The sequence below is a fragment of the Anabrus simplex genome, chromosome 11, assembly GCF_040414725.1.
Source record: "Anabrus simplex isolate iqAnaSimp1 chromosome 11, ASM4041472v1, whole genome shotgun sequence".
Taxonomy (NCBI): domain Eukaryota; kingdom Metazoa; phylum Arthropoda; class Insecta; order Orthoptera; family Tettigoniidae; genus Anabrus; species Anabrus simplex.
Genome location: NC_090275.1, coordinates 66621804 through 66646543, shown reverse-complemented (window position 1 = coordinate 66646543; position 24740 = coordinate 66621804). Strand labels below are relative to the sequence as shown.

Sequence of the window (24740 nt, the reverse complement as noted above, 5' to 3'; positions counted from 1 at the left end):
TAGGTTGAAACTAGTTCCAATAAATGTTTCTTCTGTAATGTAACCCACGTTACTTGATTTTGTATTGAAAAGGTGGAAATATTTTACTCTTAATTTTAAATTTAATTGTTCACTCGTACGGTGTTAACTATGCGAGCGAGGCACGCCAACTGAAGTCCAGTGCGATGATTACACACACTTTTGCAGGAAAGAGAGAGGCAGGGGGAGGGGAAAACAAAGGCACAGGGGAGGGGGAAATGTAGGCACACGTGATGCTTGTATTACGGAACCTCACTCGCTTATCAAGTTATAATTTATTTAAATGATTTGCTCGTCTTGCAAAACACTTGTGGACCAAGTTACTCGCATTCCGCAGTTTCACTCTATAGCGGCAATATGGATTTTTAAAATTATGGAGGTCTGGACAAATGAGATCTCAGAATGTGTACAGATCCACGTATGGTGGTGGTATCTGATTATTTGTTTGACATTTGCTAATGAGGAAGTGTATAAGTCTGGACTTGGTGTAGGTATTTCAAACGTGAGTTGTTCTTCTGGTCATTCAGAGTTTAACATGTCATTGAGATAATTTTAAAATGTCCTTGTTATTTGTTTCCAGAGTCCCATCCAGATGTCTAAAACAGAGACTAGATGCCTGGTAATTTGATAATTCTTCTTTGAATGTTCTGTAGAAGTTCTGTGTTGTTTTTCTTAAAATATCTTTTACCAATATGTCTTGATCATATTCTCATTTTTCAAATCTGATGATTTTTGAGGTTTGTTTCTGGATTTTGATGAATTCATGCTACTGTAATTTTTATCAGTTTTATGGAAATTTAAGTTTTGCCAGGCTCTAATTCTTCTAAGTTCTATGGTCTTGTCACAGGTGTCATTCCAACATATCTGGTTGCTTTTCTTGGTGGGTAAGCTGATGTTTTGGTAAGCTTTCAAAATTATGTCTTTGAGTTCTAGCCAGTTGGAAGGAGAATCTTTGGGGATATTTACTTGCTTTATTTATTTATCTCTAACTATCTTTTTGTTTTCTTGTTTGTTTAGAAGAGTTTCAGGATGGTGATGTTGTTATATCAAATGTTAGAAATATTACAGCACAATTTGTGATTTCGTGATTTTTGGAACTGTACCCTTGTTAGTTCACCACTGCTGCAATCCGACCAGAAATTTTCAATTTTAAATATATCAATCTCACCTATTCTTAAAAATCATGTCAGCATTTTCAAGGCTTGTAGCCCATGGTCCAGGAGCGTGTGAATGTCCCGATGTTTCACCGAAGACTGGGTTCGGCATTGTCAAGGGTTCCGACTGACTTCGATAGCAGTGAAGCTCTCAGTGGAATGAAGTCCGGAAAACGCTGACATGATTTGTAACGCCGGCCGTGACAGCCTCAATCACCTATTCTTATTTACCCACTCCAAGTTACTCTCCTAAACAAGATCCCTCACACTTTTCTGACAGATACGGATAAAACATTACAGAGTAGAACTAAAGAAATATTACAACTACCAGCAGACGTTCCGGATCACATGGTGTACACCAAAAGTATAAAGGCCTCGGTTTGTTTCGTGTGACTTGGGAAGCCAAACTGCAGCCTATTAACATTTGTAATAAATGAACGCTTGCAAATAACGGGTACATTAATGCAACTAGCAACTTGGAACAAGAACATATAATTTGTTTGCAAGATCTAGGCCAGGGCCTCTCAGGGTGCATGCACTGTGCACGGTGCAAAAGACGACTTCGCTTGGTTGCCCAGAGTGCAGACCCCCACTCCTCGATTTGGAGCAATAGCGCTGTCTCTCTCTTTCCCCACCCCTGTCTCGCTCGCTCCCCCTGTCTCCCTCTTCCTCACTTGCTCTGTAGCGCTCCAAATCCGAGCCGAGTTGAGCCGAGTAGCCCAGAGACGAAGCGTTGGTCCAAGCCGAGTGGAACTGACGCACAGTGCACGGAGCCCTTACACCTCGATTTGCACGCGTGAGATTTTGGGTGTTTGAGAGGTCCTGATCTAGGCACAGAAATGAGCGATCAAGTTATGTCCAAAAGCAGCCATTTTCGCAATGTAAGGAAGGTCTGACAGATGCTACGATACAGAGAAGTTCAGTCATGGATGAAGCTGCCGAGCAAAGGAAAGGGCGTTGGGCTCTTCCAGAAATACACGCCAGGGAGTAACTGGATCAGAGATCGCCAAGGCTTATCTTATGAGTAATGGAGAGAGGCCATCAAGATGACACCGAGAGCACGAAACTCTTGCCCATGTCTTGGGTGCCTGTCCTCACGGGGAGATATTGAGAAATTCCTGCCATCATTCAATACAACACATGATCGCGAACTCGCTGAGAGATCACAGTTTCACAGTGCACGAAGAGGTTTCTGGCCTAGGGAGTAACAGGCGTATTGACATGATAGCCTGTCAACCAGCTAACAAGCAAGGTCTAATCTTAGATCCCACAATACATTTCAAGTCGCCCATTGGCCAGGCGGAAGAGGTGGACGCCGAGAACAAGTCGCTTTACCAGTCAACCGTAAACTACTATCAAGACAAATATTACCTAGACAACATCTCTGTCCATGGACTCATGATCGGAGGTCGAGGCACAATCCCTAAATATCTTGTAAAACTATGGGATTCTCTTGGTCTCAACCAGATACGACTTCACGACTTCGTTATCGCTGCAATACAAGGTTCAATAACCACACTCTCCAATAATCTATGTAACATTTGAGGAACCATACATCATGCCACATTCCAAATTTATTCCTGAGCATTGTGATTGTTATTTTAATCTGGTACACTAGCAAATTCACCAATAACTTAGAAGGAAAAATACTGTGTTGTTGACATAGTCCTTGTGGCAGCCTCCTCATGGAAGTTGTATGAATTTATTAATCAAAAGTGATTCTATGTACATAACCTGTGTTAATTTATATAATTCTGTATTTACCATTTACAAAAATACTGTTTTTTAATTTTAAAACATTTTTGTACTTTTTGTGAATTATTTTTATTTTCTAAGAGCATGTTTTTTAAAAGTATGTAAAAAATATGATAGGAATAATATACATACTGTCTTACCATACGACAAAGTGCATGGTATGCTTTCACAGGTGGTGTAAAACCTCATTAACTTTCATAATTCCATTTACTTTGTAAAAAAATGGAAAAATTATGTAAAATGTCCAGACCCTGCTTAGGTTCAGAGTCCAATGTTTTAACAGGGTGTCAATTATACTAGCAGAATTACAGTATACAACCAGCCTAACTTATTCAACTGCTAAGGATTAATAGTCAAAGCCGCTCAGTTGCACACATGCTTACCTAGCGTCACTAGAGGTGCTCTGTCCTGTAAGGTAGTTGGCAGACATGGAAAAGCAAGCTTCATCGTGATATAAGCCTATTAGACACTGCCGACATCCACTATCAAAGATGGTAAAGTATCGTTCCAGGAACTGGTCTACGAAGCTGGTACCATCTCGTGAGATAACAAAATTTCGGTGCCAGCTAGGCATGGCACGATCGTAGAGGAAGACGCCATCCTATCACAAAAGCAAAATAATCTTTCAAAGTCAAGAAAGAATGATTGAAAATAATGGAGAAAATGAGAAGAAATCAAATGAACATTAGCAACTTGTATCTTAGATTTGGGTTTAGGAATTCATCACATATTTTTGGTCAATGTTACAACCCGTCACACTTTATTCATACTAGAATCATATTCACCACAGGTAACTTTTAAGTCACAATTTAAACTGATCACATTGAATCCTAACAGATTTGTGTAACAAATATTCCACTTCAAATCTCCTTGGCCGGAGCAAGGGTGTAACTCTTTAGAACACACACCTTACCCCTTCAGGGTACGGAATTAAAATATTTCTAATAATAGTGAACATCAATATTCTGACGTTCATTCACAACAGCAGATATCTCTCATTAAATTACATATTCTCTATTTCAAAATGTGTACAAGATACAATACACAAACCTAAAACAAATTACTCTTGCAGAGTATGAACCAAGATTCTTTCACTTTCTTCAGCGTCTTCACCATATGACCGTCATGCAGGACGTTTAGAGCAGTACGCATTGAGGTCACCAATTACATGACTTAACGGTACCTTCATTCCTTGCACACTATGGGGTAGTGACATTGAAGATGACGTATCATTTGGTACTTGATGTTAGTTTTAGCATATTTCTATCTGCAGTGAAACCTCGTAAATGTATTCCTCATTAACACGTTTTCCTGCTTAGCACACCGCAAATTCCAAGTCCCGATTCTCATTGTAATAAATATATATAAAAATACCTCGCTTATCGCGTCACGAATTTTCGCTATAACCATTAGTACAATCACATTTTTCCTAGCCCTGAAAATGTGATTTGTCATCCCTTGTTGCACCTTTGGGGAGCAAGCCGTTAGCCTCAGGAATAATCAGTTTTGTTTGCTGGTTAGCAGCAAGATTGTTGAGTAACACAGTGGTCTTTTGTGCTTGTATTTAGCATTCCATTCAGAAATTAGAAATTGTTTTGTGTTGAGTGGTACAGTGAAGTGTAGCAAATATTTGTCGCTTGACATGGCAGCCTATATCTGGATTAGAAACAAACAAACATACCTATCACATTGCGAATTTTCGTTATTACCGCTTACTATGGGTACAATCACATTTTTCCTAGCCCTGAAAATGTTATTGTTTATCCCTTGTGAAAGAAACCTGATTTACATTTCAGGTAAGAGCCGTCGCCACAGCTGTGTGATTACAGAAAAAGTGAGCCTATTTGTGCTTGTATGTTGCATTCCATTCAGAAGTTAGAAATTTATTTTGTGTTGAGTGATACAGTGAAGTTTTGTCACGTGATACGGCAGCCTGTATCCGGATTAGGGACACAATCGTGTGAAAATGATTAGCGTGGTGCTTATTTGTCTTGTGATAGCCTAGTTATGGATATGGAAAATGTTAACGACAGGGCGAACTAAACAATCACCCGTTGTACATTATTAACATTCTTCATGACACGGCGGACTAAACAATCACCCATTGTACATTATTATTATTATTATTATTATTATTATTATTATTATTACTATTATTATTATTATGAGTCAATACAGACCAAATAAGGACCGATATGGTCAAGTTTGTCGAATATGGAAAATGTCATGAAATTCCGTACTAATGAAGACAAAATCAAAATCTTTCAGAAAGTGGACTGGCATCCGCATCCTTAAGCGTGCAGAGGTCGCGAATGTTGTACTCACACCTTCCAGTTTCGACTCTATCATTCGACTTGTCGAAGTTTTTCAAAATGGCGGTCAAAGTCATTCCTCCTGATTCCTCCCGATCACACATGGTTATCTTCTTTCCCTAGAAGAATAATTTATTCCATATGGCCTATAATATAAGCATTGTATTCATCAAATAGGTTCAATGGCTGGACGGAGGCTATTTATGTGGAGTCCAATCAAGAAGAACCTCCAATTCACTGTCTAAGAGTGTGACCAGAAAATAATGTTTAATAACCCACTGCTCCGAAATAAAAGTCTCATACTAACATTTGTTTTAGAAAGAGTCTGATCTGCAATAGTACTTGGATATTTTTATTGGCCCCTATGCATATGTTTTCATATTTGTTGTTTGGTGTTTTTCACACCTTTCAGTGCATTTGTTTTCTATAAGCCCCAGCAGGGAAGGTTTTCATATTTGTTCTCTCGTGTTTTTCATGCCTTTTAATACTTTCCTCTCATCTTTAGAAATGGTAGATATAGTTTTCACTGTACCTGGAGACACACGATATAAAACGTACTCACGTCGGAAAAATCGTATCTAGTGTTTCCATATCCCTGATGGATAGTTTTTATTCTCGCTTAATATGTTCATTTCTGTTGTCCCCTGCAGAAACATCTCAATGATGTTTTACTGTATTTGGTGGCCTCTCCTTCTGGGTTGGACTGTGTCGTTTTACATACCTTACGTACAGATTGCCGATGTTTCAAATATGTTGCAGTATTCTTTATCAAACAATAAAACCAAGATTTTAGAAGCTGTGCTCCAGAATTTGGACATAAAATTCTGAGAGGATACAGAAATAAACACCCAAACAACATGAATTTACAGGAAGGCTAAAAAATCAACAATTATTCTTAGATGCATGTTTTTCACAAATGGCCAGTATGCAGGTCAGACCATGAAAACATATGAAGTCCTCCCAAGTTGCAGAACAGTAACAGAAATTGCCCATCGCTGAGCAAGAGGCAAGTTCTTGATGTTCCAAAGATCTCCTTGGGGCTCATGGGGGCCTGGAAGGGAAGGGGGAAGAGAAACAACCATAGAAGGCGAGGCATAGTGACCATCCTCGAAGTTGATTTTAGCTACCTACACCAATTGCACTGGTTCGAGTAGGGCCTTGATAATACTGTAATGTATTTGAAATTTCTACAACCTGTACACAATGCACATAAAACTTGTTCTTCCTCAGCATATAGCTGTTCCCTCCTGGACATGGGCCTCATCCATCACTTTCCATGTGGCTTTGCTAGCAGCTCTCCTCAGCCAGTCTCTTCCTGCAACTTTCCTGATGTCATTTCGCCATGTCCACTGCGGTCTGCTGAACACTCAGCCTGGTGATTCTCAGTTACCGCTGGAGGATTTTCTTTGTCCACAGCTTGTTGCTCTGCCTTGAGAAGTAAACCTTCCAGCGCCTCTTGAAGCCGACGATGCGTCGCACAACATCTGTGACTCCAATGCACCTCTGGATCTCCCCATTCTGCAGGCTGTCACAAAGGCTGATGCCGAGCATGGTACCACGACACTGCTATCTCAAGACCATACGTGCTGACCAGCAACACACACACTCGTATCTCTTCTGTTTGAGGCTGATCGGCCTCTTGGGATTCCTGAGAATGAACCTAAGTTTCTAGAAAGCTGCCCATGTCAGGCCAATCCACCTCATTATCTCGGCTGTCTGGTTCTTACAAGAATTGAAATTAATAGGGGTGCTCCTATTCAATACACAGGCATTTATTAATGTGAATCAATCACATGTTGTTCACATGAGGTACTAATTTCGGCACTAAACTTGTGCAAACCTGATTTGACTCGTTGGCTGATGATGGCAGAAGTTTAGTGCCGAAACTAGTACCTCATGTGAACAACATGTGATTCATTCACATTAATAAATGTCTGTGTACTGAATAGGAGGACCCCTATTAATTTCAATTATTGTAATCCCACATCAACACGGATCATGAAATTTCTAAATACCAATGTCTGATTCTTTCCGGTAGTGGTCACCTACTTTGAGGGCTTGGTTGTCCACTTCTATTTGAAGAACGTCCGGACTTAGTGGAGTTGCTCGAGTTCCTCTAGGTCAGGGATGGCGAACCTTTTCCAACTAGTGTGCCATTTTAACTCTGGTTTATTATTCCCAACTGTTGACTGTGCCACTTGTTATTTTCCTTTAAAGAATGGCTACAACCTACAACAACCCCCCCCAATCGCGACTTCCTTTCCAAATTCCCAATTATGTTTCATAATATGTTATTTATTTACTGAATAATTTATTTATTTATTTATTTATTATTTATTATTATTTATTTATTTTGCAAATACTGAAGAGATACATTTTAAATATGTAAGTTTTGAAAATACCTATTTTTATTTGTAAATAAATCAATAATAAGCTCCAACTGTACCACACTTCGTTATTAATTATCATTACCTGCAGAGTTAGGGTCGCGCCGCTGTGAGCTTGCATCCGGGAGATAGTGGGTTCGAGCCCCACTATAGGCAACCCCGAAGAATGTTTTCCGCGGTTTCCCATTTTCACACCAGGCTGTATCTCAATTAAGGCCACGGCAGTTTCCTTCCCACTCGTAAGCCTTTCCTATCCCATCGTCGCCACAAGACACATCTGTGTCGGTGCGACGAAAATCAAATTGTACAAAGATAAATATTATTAGATATAAAAATCAAAATAAGCCTCCGTGTCTTAGGTGGCAGCGCGCCGGCCTCTCACCACTGGGTTCCGTGGTTCAAATCCCGGTCACTCCATGTGAGGTTTCTGCTGGACAAAGCGGAGGTGGGAAAGGTTTCTTCCGGGTACTCAGGTTTTCCCTGTCATCTTTTATTCCAGCAACACTCTCCAATATCATTTCATTTCATCTGTCAGTCATTAATCATTGCCCAAGAGGAGTGCGTCAGGCTTCGGCATCCCGCACAATTCCTATACTCGCCGTAGATGGGACTTCATTCATTCCGTTCTTGACCTGGTCAAAGGACTGGAAACAGGCTGTGGAATTTCATTTGCACAAAAATCAAAAATACTGCTGTTGGCTATGGACTTCACTTCCTCCTTTAGCTTCGTTATCTTGCCATGTTGTCGTAGTTCGTATGCTCAACAATTTAACTAAATTCTACCTCATCACATTTCCGCAAGGAAATCAGAAAAAATAGCTATCCTTGCTTGTAAGGTCACATCCATGCTTTCATCAAAACACACAGCATAATCTGGGAGTTAATCCAAATTAGCTTTCAATTACTCCGAAAAGTCTTCACTCTTTTTTATTATTCTATCCCTGTTAGCAGTTCAGCTGGCTGGCATTCATTTCATTCTGTTACTTATTTGATTATTAGGGAAGTTTTCAAATAATGTATCGGACATCAATAAGGAAGTTTATTTCAAGAACTCACCGTCAGAAAACTGTTTCCCATGCATGCTGGACTATGCAGTGAGACAGATGGAAACAGACGAACTGATAATATTCCTTGTCAGGAAAGATGATACAAAAGAACTAGTTTGTTTTGTGTAGTGTTCGATATTTTGTGACACGAGCTCTATTTTTCCTTCATTTAGCATGATCAAACATTTGAGTGATTAGTCTCGAAATGGCGCCTTACATTAAATGTGAGGGATACAATTGTGTTCGATCAGAGGCAACACACCTTTCTATCAGTCCGAATTCCCTTGTCCACTGTTCTTGAAAAATCTGGTCACTACCTTTGTTAACACATTGTGGACCGGGTGCCGTTCGCCCCATGCACAGCCCTGTTCCCGGCCACTTTCTAACTACCTCTAAGCTGGAGTGCATGCATACAAATAAACTGTCAGAACTTCAATAGCTTTTGAAGGACTATTGTGTATTTTTCTATTAGCCTTCCTGAATAATTGGTTGAAATGCAGGGTATTTCTTGAAATCTATTTCGGCTCATAGTTTTCGGAAATATTGGTCTTTTTATTAGGGGATCGGTTGGCCAGTAATCTTTCAGACATGATTTCTTCACCTGACGTATCAATATACACAGAGGATTAATATTTTAATTTCCCTGCTAGTGACATTAGTCCACTTTAGTGTTTTAGGGGATAAGTTATGAGAATGTGATTTCTGCTCATAGTGTAAGTTTGTCTTTTCAGCTTCATACTGAAAAAATTCCTCACCAAACATAAGTCCTGCCACTTGTCCTATGTTTCCAGATTCATTAGGCTATACCTTTATACCAGGAGCACTTTCAAAATCCTCTAACCTAGGTTCACTGTTGTCCATAACCCAGTCGTCATAAAACACTGCATTATTTACAATATTTAGAATATTTACACCCGTAACACAAATATAACTTACGACTCGTTCTGCGCTACGCGAGTTCCACACCTTGCTTCGTCATCACTTGAAACATTTCCGTTAGAAGATATTTCATCGTCGAACTCTAAATACTCAGCATCACTTAATATTCGGAGCCTGTATCAGCACATAATTCGCGAATAATTTCATCTTTGTGTAAACACGTGTGATCGCTAGGCGCTGCCATCTTGCATGGCTCTTCGAACTTTGTAAATATGTTGTCAAGAAATGCAAAGAAAATCTACGATATGAAGAATACTCGAAAACAAATGCGACTATCGATTGTGTAGAACCATACGTAACAGAATTCTATCACCCTTGACCTCCAAATAGTTCCCGTATATCTCAAAAGATAGCACTAAAGTTCAGTCTGCTGGGTCTGCTGCTAACACGAGATAACACGGGACCGGTCCGCAACGCTCGGCTAGGCAAACACGAGTTTTCTCGGGACCGGTCCGCAATGTGTTAAGTGTCTGTTCTTTTCGGCACCGAAAATATGTTTGCAAGGTCCGCATACAAAACCACCAGAAAACGACACTGTTATCTCACTTGACTTTCGGACCTATCAGTGTAGCAGTGGTTTCATATTGCACGTTCGGATGGAATGAGTATTTAGATTCTCGATATTTATTTCTTACACGTGAAACACTATCAGATATGTATTCTCTGTATTACAAGACGTATATGAAAACAATATGTTCATGTGGCGTGCCACCAAACTCATGCTTGCGTGTCACCTAGTGACACGCGTGGCATAGGTTCGCCATCCCTGCTCTAGGTTATTGCTGATCAGCATGACATTGTCAGCAAATCTCAAGTGATTGAGGAAGGTACCATTGATTCTGATCCCGCTTCTCCTTCCAGGACAGCATCCTGAAGATACTTTCTAAGGCCTGGTGAACAATTTTTATGTCTTCCTACCTTACACCTCTCTCTATTGAGATTTCCACCATTAACATGCCATCGCTGATCTTGATCTGGAGCGTGGTGTTGGTGTGAATGCCCTGGCTGAGGTTGGAATACTAAGAATCGATCAATGCCAATCAATCAGTCCCAGCAAATGGCATCCGGCAATGTGAACACAGTGATGTCTACTCCCGAGAAAGTGTATGAAAAACTTTATGTTAAGTGCGGCGGTAAATGCTGTAGAATAGTTAAAAACTGCATTCTGTGTGATTTGTGCGATCGTTGGTGGCATTTTAAGTGTGGGAAGAGGCTCAGGGAGGAAAAAATGAATGCAAATGAAGATTGGTTTTGTGAACAGTGCATTGTGAATGTTGTTATCGGTTATGGCGGCTTGAAATCTCAAGATAGAGAGTATGAAAATGTGTTGGAAATTATAAATATTCTGCAAAATGACATTGAGGATCTTAAAGCTGAAAATGACATATTTAAAGATAAAATTAATGTGATGGAGAATAAGTATTTGAACTGTGGATTAGAGCTAGAGTTGGATTTGAATTATGAACCTATACAAAGTGAAACAATTAGGCCTAAAAGCTGTAGACAATGGAAATCGGTGCGCAGGCTTCAGAAAGCGGATAAAGGACGATTGTCACTTTCCGGTTTTAAAGAATAGGTTTGAACCCCTTGCAAGTGGTACTCATGAATCTGTAGATAACAGCTCTGAAATAAATTTGTCGGAAGGTCGAAGTGAAAGTAACATGAATCTTGTAAAACCAAGTTGCAAAACCTCGCCGAAATTTGTGAAGATAAGACTTTTTGCCGATAGTCGGGGAGGAATACTACTACAGAACTAATTAGAAACACTAAACATGATGTTTCTGCAGTGATTAAGTCTGGTGCAAATTTTAATGACATAACCTCGGGAAGTCAAAAATACTGTGAACATTCAGGAGCTACGGGGGTTGCTGTTTATCTACAGTAGCAGGGACTAACGACGTGGGAAGAAATAATGCAAGAGGAATGATCTCTTCCCTCAGATCAAGACTACAGGAGTTGCATCACACCAATGTTGTGGTATTTTCTGTTCCTCACAGACATGATCTTTCGGCATGGTCTTGTGTTAACAAGGAGGTAAACAAGGTTAATGAAGAACTTTTGAAAATATGTAGGTACTTCAAGAATGTAAAATATGTAGATATAAGTAATTTAGGAAGAAGATTTTATTCCTGGGATGGTCTGCACTTAAATAGGTTGGGAAAAAGATATGTTGTAAATAGTATAATAGAGTTTGCCAATCCAATTCAAGATGTAGAATGTGAAAATGCTCCCATTCCTCTAAAAAACTAGAGAAAGCGACCGATGTAGGTCGGTCTGTCATTCACAGAGGTCAGATACACAATCCTAAGAAAGCAACAAAGTCATCAATAAAAAGGTTAGTTAACACTTTAGAGGATACTATCAAAATGTAAATGGACTTCAAAGCAAACTAATTGAACTTAGAATTTCTTTATGTTTAGCTGACTATGACTTCATTATATTAACTGAAACAAACTTACACGATGAAATTGGTGATGAAGAATTCGGACTCGAAACCTATTCAATTTTCAGATGCGATAGGTCTTCTTTAACAAGTATGAAGGCTTCCCATGGGGGTGTAATGATCTGTATTAGCAAGAGGTTTAAACCTACCTTAGTACAGTTGAACAGCTGTTTGTGTCCCTGACTTTTAACACCACAAAATTAATCATTGGTGTTGTATACATTCTATCCAGGTCTCCTGTCCAAAAATATTTCGAACATTGCATTGCTGTTGAAAAAATTATGTCAAATCTCGACAACCATTCATTGCTCCTTGTTGGTGTCTACAATCTACCACATCTTAATTGGACAGTAAATGAAGAAACATTTTCTGGCCTTGTGTCCGTAGGTAACCATATGGTGCAGTCCAGTTTAGTTAGACACATTTTCTTATCTCTGTTTAAATCAGTTGAATGATATCCCAAATTTTCTGAATCACTTCCTTGATTTGGTTTTCAGTAACTCCAGTACCATTGAAGTAAAATCTAGTAATGAAAGTATTGTTCCCCTTGATAGACACCAACCAGCATTAGAGATTTCTTTACCTATAAATGAGCTATATAATTCCTTACCTAATGATAGTTTTTAATTTGACATTTTAAATGGTGACTATAATAGACTAAATTATTACCTGTCACAGTTCAGTTGAAAGGAGTTTCAGAATGTATCAACTGAAAAAGCAGTTAAACTTTCTATTCAGTACTACATTATGGCATGGAATGTTACATCCCTATACAGAATTTTAAGACTCCCACAGTGGTATAATCATAAATTGAAGTCACTGATTATTGAAAAGAAGAAAGCACATAAGCGGTACAAAATATCAGATCTCAACAGTGATTATCAGCATTTCTCGAAATTAAGAAATGAATGCAAGTCTGAATCAAAATCTTGTTATACAAACTATGTCTCCAACTGTGAACAAAGTATTACTTCCAATCCACAGAAATTCTGGCAATGCGTCGTATTGGCCGACTATGGACCACATTAATTCAAATTCAGCTTCATCTGTTTCTGGGCTTTAATCCTCGTCCAGTTCTCCTTCATCCTTTCACTCTGCAATCTCCTCTTTTCTTCCCTCCACGGCGCTTGGGTACAGGTTCTAACGTTTTCTTGAAACCTTATGGTGGTCTTGATCCTTGACTTGTAAACATCCCCACTGCTGATTTCCGTTCCTTGTATTCCCATTTCTTCCAGGTCCTTCTTCATCTCCTGATAGCAGTGCACCGTAGTTTTCCTGATCTCAAATTCTAGTACCTGATTAGTAAGTCTTCTCGGGTTCATTTTGTAGAAATGTATGAAGAACATAGCTCCCCTCTTCCAGATGGTATCCGAGATCTTTTCCATCTTGAGATATAATTCTTGCTTTCCTTTCTTTCTGTATGATCAGTATGTTCTTTGGGGTCTCAGTATCTTCCTCAGAATCTTTTTCTCCACCAGTTCTAACTTCTTGACTAATCCTGTTCTTATCAGGTTCAAACCTTCAGCTGCAAATAAAGCCTCCGAGCTGATCACTGACAGGTAGTGTCTGAGTTTTGCATTTATCGAGATATTCTTCTTGTTGTAAGAGTTCATAGTTAGTTTATATGCCAAGTTCATCATGTTCATTCTTGATAATAGTGCCTCTCTTTCTGATATCCAGATATCCAGTGCCTATTGAAGCATGGGACACACATTTCATGTTCTTTCACGTGCTCCTTACTATTATTCCCCTAGCTAAAAATTACCTACTGCCATCTTCAACTAAGAAGATATTAAAGTGAAACAATGTGGTAGGTCACTTAGGTGGAGGAAAAAAAAAAAAGAAAGGGAACACCACATAATAATAGAATCAACACAGTGATATGCCATTGTGAGAAGAGGGAGGAACAGAAAGAGGAGACCAGGAGAAACATGGAAACACAAAATGAGGACAATCTCCACCTCTTTATACACTGCTGTCTTCAAATAGATCAACTCTCTCTTCATGAAATCCCAGTTGTCCTCCATCCATTTCTTCTCAGTCCTGATTGAGCTCGTTTTGCTTCCTAGCTTCATCAGGAGGGTGAGTATCAACATTCATTTAGACCTTCAGTCTTGATGTGGGAAGTGTAGGATAAGAAGAATGCTGGATAAATAGAAGAAATGGGAAGAAACATAAGATGAATAAAAGGTAGTAAAAGACTATAAACACACGACAAATACAAAAGGAGAAAAGGATCCCGACAGGATAATATAAGTATTGCTCTCTCTTCCTTCAATGAACTGTCAATGTGTTCATCCTATTAGGTGCTTTTTAATGTTTCTATCTTTAAATGACTAGATCTGACAGTTCTACAATTCTTATATTCTAAGAAAAGACTGATTTCTTAATGTATGTCTGAATAAAAAGAAAACCACAATCACTATAATGGATCAACAGTAGTCAACAACTTACCAATTTCCTCAGTGTTGGTAGAAATTCCCTCACTTCCCTGAAAGATAAAAAATAAAAATTACAAGTTTAATATCTACATTGTATAAGGAGGAATACATATCTATACAGAATTAACATGCTAGAACAAAATAATCTGAATGAGATTCAGTACTGGTCAATAAAATTGATTTTAGGGGAAAACAATGGAAATATTATCCTAACATCAAACCAAGGAAAAACAGAAAAAGGTTCAATCCCTCAAACTTAACTGATAGCCGGTGTCCCTGTTGAAATTGTTAGGATTTCTACGTATTTCCACAGCTTCCCGTATACGTAAGTAATACCTGGTTGCCAGCCATTAAGAATTTACGTAGGTAGTTCCCTTCCCTGCCCCTTCACTATTGTTATTTAGTCTCTGTGTTTTTTCCAAATTGGTACGTTCCTCGTCGCCAGATGTTTCATTCCAGGCTTATGTCTATGTCTTACACCTGTCATATGTTATGCAAACACGTTATGTGAACCGCTTAGTCTGATTGTAACGGTTCAGTCAGCTTCCGCTTCGAACGCTAGCGTTGTGCCTCATCCTGGGGTCCATCTGGTGGTGAATGAACGTACCATTTCCACTTCTACTTCTATTATAATGTTCCAAATTCAAAAGTGTCATTGTTTAAGAAGCCTTTCTCATGGACAGTCGAGAATTTTCCTGAGGACGCAGAACACAGTTTTCTGCGAAACGTTAAGAATTTCACCTTATTTTCTTGACACGGCACAAGCCCAAAAGCCTATACAATATCATGTCTATAAGTACGGTCCGTGAAAGCATTAATGGCAACTGATATATCTTTTCTAAGTCCCTTTGGTCTTCCTCTCCCGCTTCCGAACAACAATGTTCGAGGTGAGATCCATCTCGTCTCATTATATGACCACACCAGTGGAATTGCTGCTCTTTAAGCTTTTCACTGACAGGGGTGACCTCAAACATTCCTCGTAAGTGTTCATTCCGGAGCCGATCCTTCAACGTGATACCAGCAGACCACCCCATTAGTCATACACAGTTAATGATCATGCTTTTTTTTTTTTCTGGTCCGCTTTTCCGAGCTGTACAAAGTAGTGTAGCCAGCATCAACCGATGAGGGGAGGGGGGTTATAGTTACAAAATGATATAACATAATGAAGGTGCTTGTGCGTGTGTGGTGCATGCATGACTTGTCATTATAAGGATACTGATACAGATTGCAGTACACTACAAAGTCTTACATTAAAATACAGACTAAGAACAATATGATCAAGGTCAAGAGTTTTACAGCGAATGGTATGTTCAATCCAACTTTCCAGACTTCTTAGAAAATAGATTCAAAAGATCTGTTGGTTTTAAAATTATGTTTCTGTGAATGTTCAAAACAGCCTATCCATTGAGTTGACTTTCACTTGTTTGTCAGTTTCTGTTTATTTTCTTTTGTAAAAATTCCTTGTGAAAGGGGGAGTGTCCAACACCCAGTAACCCCATGCGTCTTATGGCGACGATGGGATAGGAAAGGGCTAGGAGTGAGAAGGAAGTGACCATGGCCTTAATTAAGGAACAATCCCAGCATTTGCCTGGTGCAAAAATTGGAAACCACGGAAAACCATTTTCAGGGCTGCCGACAGTGGGGTTCAAACCCACTATCTCCTGAATGTAAGCCTACAGTTCTGCACCCTTAACTGCATGGCCAACTTGCTCGGTAAGAGCAAGACTGTTGTGACTGATGTCATGTTGCCTCCATAGAGGCCGGGTGCAGATCTATTTGAAGGTCATGGGTAATCTGTGCATCAGGGTGTGTGGCGGTGATGATAATGAGGTAAGGAGAGGGTGAAACCCGGTGTCGGCACATAGCCTACTGCTGTAGATAACACTAAGAGATCTGCTCAAGGCTTAACGTATCCATCCAATAGATGAATCACTATCAACAGCATCATATGCCATCACTCCATCACAACACTGTGGAGAGGTTTGGACTTAAACCCAGGTGAAATGTTCCAAACATTGGCCTACGAGGGTACATAATTTTTTTTTGCTAGTGGTTTACACGCTGATGGTTTTTGGCGATGCAAGGATGGGAAATGGCTAGGATAAGAAAGGAGCCATGGCTTTAATTAAGGTGTGAAAATGGGAAACCACAGAATACCATCTTCAGGGCTGCCGACAGTAGGATTTGAACCCAGCATATCTACCAAATACAAAAGGGTACATCCTTCATATGCAAACTGTGCTCAGAGAAGGGAAAGGCAGCAAGATCGAATTTCCATTGTGAGAAACGTGGTGTAGCTTTGTGTGTGTGTACCCTTGTTCCAAGATCTAGCACATGAACAGCAAATGATGAGAGCCACATTCTTACATGATACATTGTGTATAGAAACATTTTGTTGGTCTAAATGGTGTTTGTGCCTTGTGAAGTGTCATTTATGATAACAAAATAACTCATTACTTCCGTGTACTGCCTTTGCCTCTGCAAATGGAAATGACTCAATACTGTCATTGTTGGTTTTTTAAATTTGCTTTATGTAACACCAACATATATAGGTCTTATGGCAATGATAACACAGGAGAGAAATAAGCAGCCGTAGCCTTCATTACGGTACAGCCGCAGCATTTTTTCTGGTGTGAAAATGGGAAACCACGGAAAACGGCTCCCGACAGTGGGGTTTGAACCCACTATCTACCGAATGCAAGCTGACAACTACGTGGTCCAAACAGTGCCGCCACTCGCTCGGTGACTCTCAATGTGATCTGTGTTTGTGTCATTGTGACAAATTACAGTGGAACCTCGATTCTCCGTTTTTGGAGGGACCATGAAAAAAATCGTACAACACGGGAAAACTGAAAATCCCACAACGAATGAACTATGAACAATTTGGCTAAACATCACAAAAAAGAAATATGTATACTTATAATCTTACAAACACCCCTAAACCAAACCATACTAAGCCCCAATGGGCCTTCCGCCTACCAAACGACTGCTGTTGGGTACGAAGACTTGCAGATTATGAGGTGATGAATGGTCAGTGTGACGAATCCACTCGGCCGTTATTCCTAGCTCTCTAGACAGAGGCCGCATCTCACCATTAAAAAGCACCTCGATTAAACGTAATCGTAGAATGAGTGAACCTGGAACCAGCCCTCATATCCAGGTAAAAATGCCCGACCTGGCCAGGAATCGAACCCGGGCCCTCCGGGTGAGAGGCAGGCAAGTTTGACTGGGGGCCGGCTTCAAACATCAATTACCGGTACGCAACTTAAAAATCTCGAAACTTTACATTCATTTTTACCGGGGAAACTTCGTCAGTTTCCTCTGAAAACTTGTTCCAGTTCAGCAACTTTGATCAGTCAAACTGTTCAAAAAACCTAATATCACTCAGCCAAACAACAATCGACCACAAGTAGTTTTTTAATCTCTAATCTAAAATAAAGCACACTGGATACAAAAGCGCCCAACATGATGGCAAAATTCCCTTTTTTTTTAAATCTTCCATTGTAATTTGTTTACCGATATATTGTTCATAGCCAGTTTATGGAAATCTTGCACCGCATAAATTAGGCCTAAATCAACTTTTAAAGGTTATGTTGAACTCGAGAATATGGTTTCGAATGCAAGTATTGATTCTTAGGTTCTCGAATGCATTATGTTAAATTCTACTCATCACTAATCACAATCAAATTGGGGGGGGAAACAGAACTTCCGAAATTACGGTTATTCGCGACCTTGAGCTCAGCTGGAAAGTGCGCTCACTGTACAAGTCGGTACGAGTGTGAAATGATACAAAGTTTTTAAATGGAACATGCGCAGATAAAATGACTGCGGTTTTTATAATATTTTAACCGAAAAACGTGAAATTCCCAGTCTTATATTAGGACCAAAACATTAATAGGCAATCCCAAAACATCCCATGGCTTTATGTATGTAAGGTGCAACATCTGTTCTGGTCTCGATAACATAATCGTCATCATCATCATCATCATCAATGTCCCACTCCAGTCGCCCGGGTGTGTATACGATAATATTAAAATACTAAATTTGTGTTACTTAAGTAATAGCAGTTTCGATTCCTGCCTGAAAGCTCAGTTACTATACAGTGCCCTGAGGGAAGTGCCGAAAACCTGTTCAGCGATACATTCGAAAAAGGAAAAAAAATAAACATCTAACCCTGGACATAATGTGGACGTTTTGCAAGTACGAACATTTGATGAAACTCGCTCTGTCTTCAAGTAGAGCTGTTGAAATGCGCTCTGTCTCCTTCCAATTGTTGTGGACACTCTCTGGTTTATGATTTCGATTCTCTAAACAATACCACCCGAATGCGATGCTAAGATGATCCCTTATGCAAGTTCACCGCTGATCGCTTTTCCGGTATAGTACTTTCTCAAATTACCGCAATGACAGGACGTTAACACCAAGATCCGTAAGTATGCCATAGCCATCCTTTTGTGAGATACAGTTTCTTGAAAAAACATGTGATCGAGGATTTACCGTTGATGGGACTGAAATTTTTGGACGGTTAATACGGGAAATCGTTTCTTTGAGGAACGGAAAATGCAGGATTTTTACAACGTGATTTAATTAGGATGCTCATGGAGCCACATAACTTGAACGAATAATATGGAAAAATGTAGCTTGTGGGAACTATAATCGAGGTTCTACTGTAATTGTTTTCTGCAACTAAAATTCCAATGTAAATAAATTGTAAATTCTCACAGCATTTGTAATCTCTTCTAACCATTATTATGTAAATCAGTTACAATCACCAGATTGCCATTTCCATACAGAATAACCTCTCTTCATTAGTTGTTAATTATAAATTAATTTCTACAGGAATTTTAGTAAAAGGGTGCAGATTATAATGTTGCTGGGGATAGAATTTCCATCTGGATGAATGCACAGAGCATGCTGATATTCCTTTGGACAGTAGGTTGTAATAGCATGCATAATTAAGTACGATAAAGGTTAACAATAAACTGCGTCTCTACTTGGCCACTGTAATCACAATCCACAATCGCTATTTATGGCTAGGAAACTTAGGAGATGATTGCCGGTATTAGGAAGCTCAACGTTCCTTTATAATTTAGTGAAATTTAGTGAAACAAGTATTTACCTTATGTAAACCTCTCCATTTGTATATTGCGCACACAGGGGATTTCTGTCCAAAATAAGTTCGGTCAGCTTCAATGATTGTAAAGCTGCCAAGCAATGAATGGCTTCTAGCTGGGAAATAGAAGAAACAAATTAAAATCACAGTACTAAAAAATCTTGAAATTTCATAATTCAGCAATATTATTTTATTTATTTAGCATATGGCATTTACATAATAAGAATTGAAATACATAATCAAAATCAAATCAAACAAATATAAAAAATAAGAATAGCACAATCGTGCAAAAAAAATTTCAAAGCTGGACATCTAGTTCACAGATCCATTTGATTGCCTCAAATGAGGCCAAGACGACCTTCAGTCTGTTCATGTGCGATATGCTCGGCAGTCTGGTGAAAGTTCTGCACAAGCATGCATGCATTCATGCATGCACATTTAAATAAGAAATTCCTGTATCTATCGTGTTTTGTACTAATCTGGTTTAGGGTTATCCGAGTTCAATGAGCAGGACTGAAACCTCCTGCTGCTTGCTGCTGCTTGCTTGTTGTTTTAAGGGGCCTAACATCGAAGGTCATCGGCCCACTGAAACCTCCAACAGTCTGTCCATAGTTGGAGATTTTATGTAACTCATGTTCTGCTTCAGCTTTGTACCATAGTTGTTCTGCTTCAGCTTTGTACCATAGTTATTAAAATGCTATGCTGTTGAAGTTGTTGCATATCAAATTGTGAGCCTCCAATAAGGACAAAACTCATGCCATTGCTAATTTTTTTTTTGAAGTTCGATGATTGTACCACTAGATGGATACGTCTCAAGCAAATCTTGCGTCCATAGTATGTGACCACATCACCAGAATGCTCTGTGATTTATGATTAGGACACATACAGCTATATTAAATCAGTTGCAAACACTTATTAGACACACCAAACTCTTTACGTCCTTCATCCAAATTCACAATGGAACCAAAAAGAAATGGGAAGGTTAACTTTTTAGACGTCACAAGCAGTAGATATAAAAATAAACTGTCTTACAAAATATTCAGGAAACCCACTTGAAATTCATACACAATCGTAGAGTCCAATCATCTGACGACACACCAATTAGCAGGACTGAACACAATGCCACACAAAGCAATAAACATACTGTGCCATTTCACTGTCTGCAATGAAGGTGTTTAGAGCAAAAATGGGCGCTATGCCACGAAAACATCAGAAATAGAACGTCAACATATTCATAAATGTAAAAGAATGATGCTTTCACCAGGCACAAGGAAGGAAACGAGTTATAGAAGGCGGTGAGAAAGAAAGACGGCGGAATATTGTTAAAATTTATAATTGAAAAAAAAAAAAAATTCGAATCGCAGAAGACCAACTGGCAGAAGGCAATCACATATCAATCTAAGAAGAAGGCCAAACATGAAAAAAGGATTTAAATTTAAAGATAAATAACTTAATAATAATCGCATACAAGAGCACTGCAGAACATCGGCAGTAAAGAATTCAAACAGCTCAGAAGAAATAAAACTGCATAAAGTTGGATCGGCAGATTACGAAATTACTACGTCACGAGATACCGACTAGGCGACGTACCAAACGAGAGAATACAACCTTAAGAAGTTAGAGAAGAATAATAACTTGTGAAGAAAGACATAGGAGATTATATAACATTCTAATTGAAATTTTTAATAGCTGTATTGACAAATTACAAAACCATATTAAGATTTCATTATAAGAAGCGGAAGTCGCAGCATATTTGTAGTTCCTAGGAAGCCTAGTATTCCGTAAGATGACGAGAATGACCGTGCCAATGTATTTATCTGTTTCAACTGCGCAAGAAACCAGATACGTCATGTGCTAGAGAAGCAGAGGCGGAGGCTACCTGGATTATGGGGACACGAGTCAACAAGTCAAGCCCATGATGACCGATGGAGACCAAAGACCGTCCCAGATGTTTCAAAGAGGCTGATACGATGTTGTGAATGCAGACACAGCATGTTCTAGCCAACTGGACATGTAACAGTAACAAGGGAAGCAGGAGGAAAGGATAAGTCCATTAAGTCAATTTATACGTAAGTAACTTAAATAATATTTTGATGAAGGATGAAGATGGTAAGCTGGCCCATAACAATAAAGACAATGCAGAAATTCTGGCTAAACATTTCAACAAGCTTTTAAATTGTGAGGAACCTACAGAACTCCTTCATTTGGACACCAACACCCCGATAAAAACATCACCAGAAAACATCAATCCCCCCACAATAAAGGAAGTCTACCAGGCTCTGAATAAATTAAAAAACTACAAAGCGCCAGGAGAAGATCAGACCTTTGCGGAAATCTGGAAATATGCAGGAAACTCAGCAAAAGTTGCCCTCCATCAACAACTTGTCTCTATCTGGATTAAAGAAGAACTACCAGAACACTGGACAACAGCCCTCATTCATCCTCTGCACAAAAAAGGGGACAAAACCGACCCTAATAACTACAGGGGAATCTCTCTCCTAGATATAACATACAAAATATTTTCAATAATCATCCTTAATAGGATAAGTTTACAACTTGAGAAAGAACTAGGAGAATATCAAGGAGGTTTCAGACCCTGGAGGAGCTGTCCTGATCAGATCATGAGTCTTAAGTTGATAATGGACTATAACAGGAGAAGAAACAGAGATATGGTGATAACATTTGTAGATTTCAAGAAAGCTTATGATTGCATCCATAGAGAATCTCTGTTTAAAATTTTAAGACACCTTGGACTACACCCCAAATTAATAAACATGATAAAATTGACTCTCACCAATACCAAGTCAAAAGTGAAGTTTAGGGGTGAAACATCAGAGACATTTGAAATTAAAACTGGACTACGGCAGGGAGATGGGCTCTCACCACTATTATTTAACTGTGCTCTAGAAATGGTAATGAGGGAATGGTTTAGAAAATGTCCCCCCAAAATAAAGATTGGCCGAAAAATCAAAACAAATTGCCTGGGTTTTGCTGACGATTTAGCATTACTAGCAGTGGACATAAAAGAAGCAAAAACCCAGATATCAGAACTTCAAAACATTGCAAATAAAATTGGCCTCAAAATATCATTTGAAAAAACAGAAATTATGCCCCAAAAACCAACACAGCTAAAAGAAGTCACCATAAATGGTAATAAAATCAAAATAGTAACTCAGTTTAAATATCTTGGAGAAGTAATAACACATAACTTAAATGAAAAAATCTCAATCCAAGTAAGAACAAATAGATTAGCTAAAGCACAAAAATTAACATGGGATATCTACAAAAAGAAATGTCTATCAATAAATACAAAAATAAAACACTACAACACAGTTATAAAACCGGAAGCTACATATGCAGCAGAAACACTCTTTTACCTGAATAAACAATCAAAGACTGACAGACTTCAGAAAATTGAAAGGAGGATTGGAAGAACCTGTATCAACAAAAAATATCAGAAAGATGGACAGTGGCGGTTAATACCTAACAAAGTCGTGTACAAAGAGCTAGAACCCATTACAGATACTATGCGTAAGAGGAGACTGGGATTCTTTGGACATATCATGAGGATGCAGGACTCGAGACTTCTGAAACAACTAGTACAACACAATCTCGTCTCAAAAAATACCACAACAGGATGTAAATGGATCAGAGAAGTAAGAGAGGATCTGAAGGAAATAGGCCTTACAACAGAAGACACCAAAAATAAGATAAAATTGAATACAAAACTCAAGAATACAAACCTCCGCTTTACCCTTACACAAAACAAACCAACAACACGCACATTTTCAACTGAGGAAAGGGCACGAAGATCGGAGCGTCTGAAGAAGTACTGGGAGGACCGCAAAGCCCGAACAATCCCTTCAAAGAGACCTGAACGACGGACTGACTAAAGTGATCCTATGTGGTCATAAAAGAAGAAGAAGAAGAAGAAGAATATTTTGTTTGGAAAGTGCCATTTTATATTTGTTTTCTTGAAAAATATATGTCGAGTGCTATCTTATGTGATCCAAAGAAGTGATGTTATATGGAAGGTCATCCAAGTTAACAATGATAGAGGTTATTAGGTAGTCATCTAACAAGAATAACAAGTTCATTGGGTTAGGAAGTGTGTAACCAGTGATAATCTAACTTTGCATTCGTAATGTTGAATGAAAAGAGGTTAACTTAAATGCAAGTATGATGCGACATTGTGGTTAATATTAGATGTACATTAGTGCATATACTGCTAAGTTGAATTGAAATAAGATCGTAAACAGGTTACAGCAACATCATAGGAAGACATACGAAGATAACTGATGGAATGTGAATAAAATTGGGAACTGAATGAAATAATTAGATGGATGGTTAATGATGCGTCAAGTTGAAATGAATTATTATGCTTAATGTAGAACAGAGTGAGACATGAGATGCGTAATATGAGATAGATGATTTTTATGTGAAGAATGTTAGGATATTATGAAGCCTAATGATGGTGATGATTATCGTTTCATCGAGGATGAAGAGACAGATGATTTTAGCGACAATATTAGTTCAGTTGGCGCAATTTTCAGATAGAGGAGAGTTATTTGGTTCTCTAAGGTGTGATATTTCTTCGGCAAGCCATGTATAATACCAGTTACGATCTACATATACAGCATGCCTATATCAACAACTACCTATAGTTACAAGTCATTAATCTTCATACCTAAGTTGTTGAAAACAGTTATCCCAAATCAAAAGAGAATCCCGCATATTTTAAAAATTACCAATACAACAACTCCAAACACGCCCCTATATACCATACCTATAATTCCCCCTCCGAATAATCCCCCTCCCATATCGACACCAGTATGTACCAATCCACCCAGTTCTTCCCTCCCTCAACTCGTCCCCCTCCCTCCGCCACACCCTTACAATACACGTAGTAGAAACGCCAGTCAGATTACCGCTAGCAACAGAACAAGTCAGACATTCTACGGCATTCGAGTAAGTACGCATTTTTACGTAACCCATAACCGTATACAACCACAACTGTTATCTTTGTACATACACTTTAAATGCATTTTTTAATTTTATTTTTCTTTACAGTCTATCCAACATTCTAATCATTGAAAATTTACACAACAGAGGGGATACTACAATTATATTGA

General features: G+C 38.9%; 1 protein-coding gene across 4 annotated transcripts in view; it reads right to left on the bottom strand.

Moving 5' to 3' along the window:
- The window catches only part of LOC136883067 (nuclear RNA export factor 1), a 115211-nt gene that overhangs the window by 28887 nt on the left and 61584 nt on the right, over positions 1-24740 (bottom strand). For all 4 annotated transcript variants that reach the window (XM_067155220.2, XM_067155219.2, XM_067155221.2 and 1 more), the window contains exons 8-10: positions 19615-19724; positions 14509-14545; positions 3311-3528 (exon numbers count right to left, since the gene is read on the bottom strand). In XM_067155220.2, coding sequence (XP_067011321.2) covers positions 3311-3528; positions 14509-14545; positions 19615-19724 — 365 coding nt within the window. The remainder of the gene's footprint in view (positions 1-3310; positions 3529-14508; positions 14546-19614; positions 19725-24740) is intronic.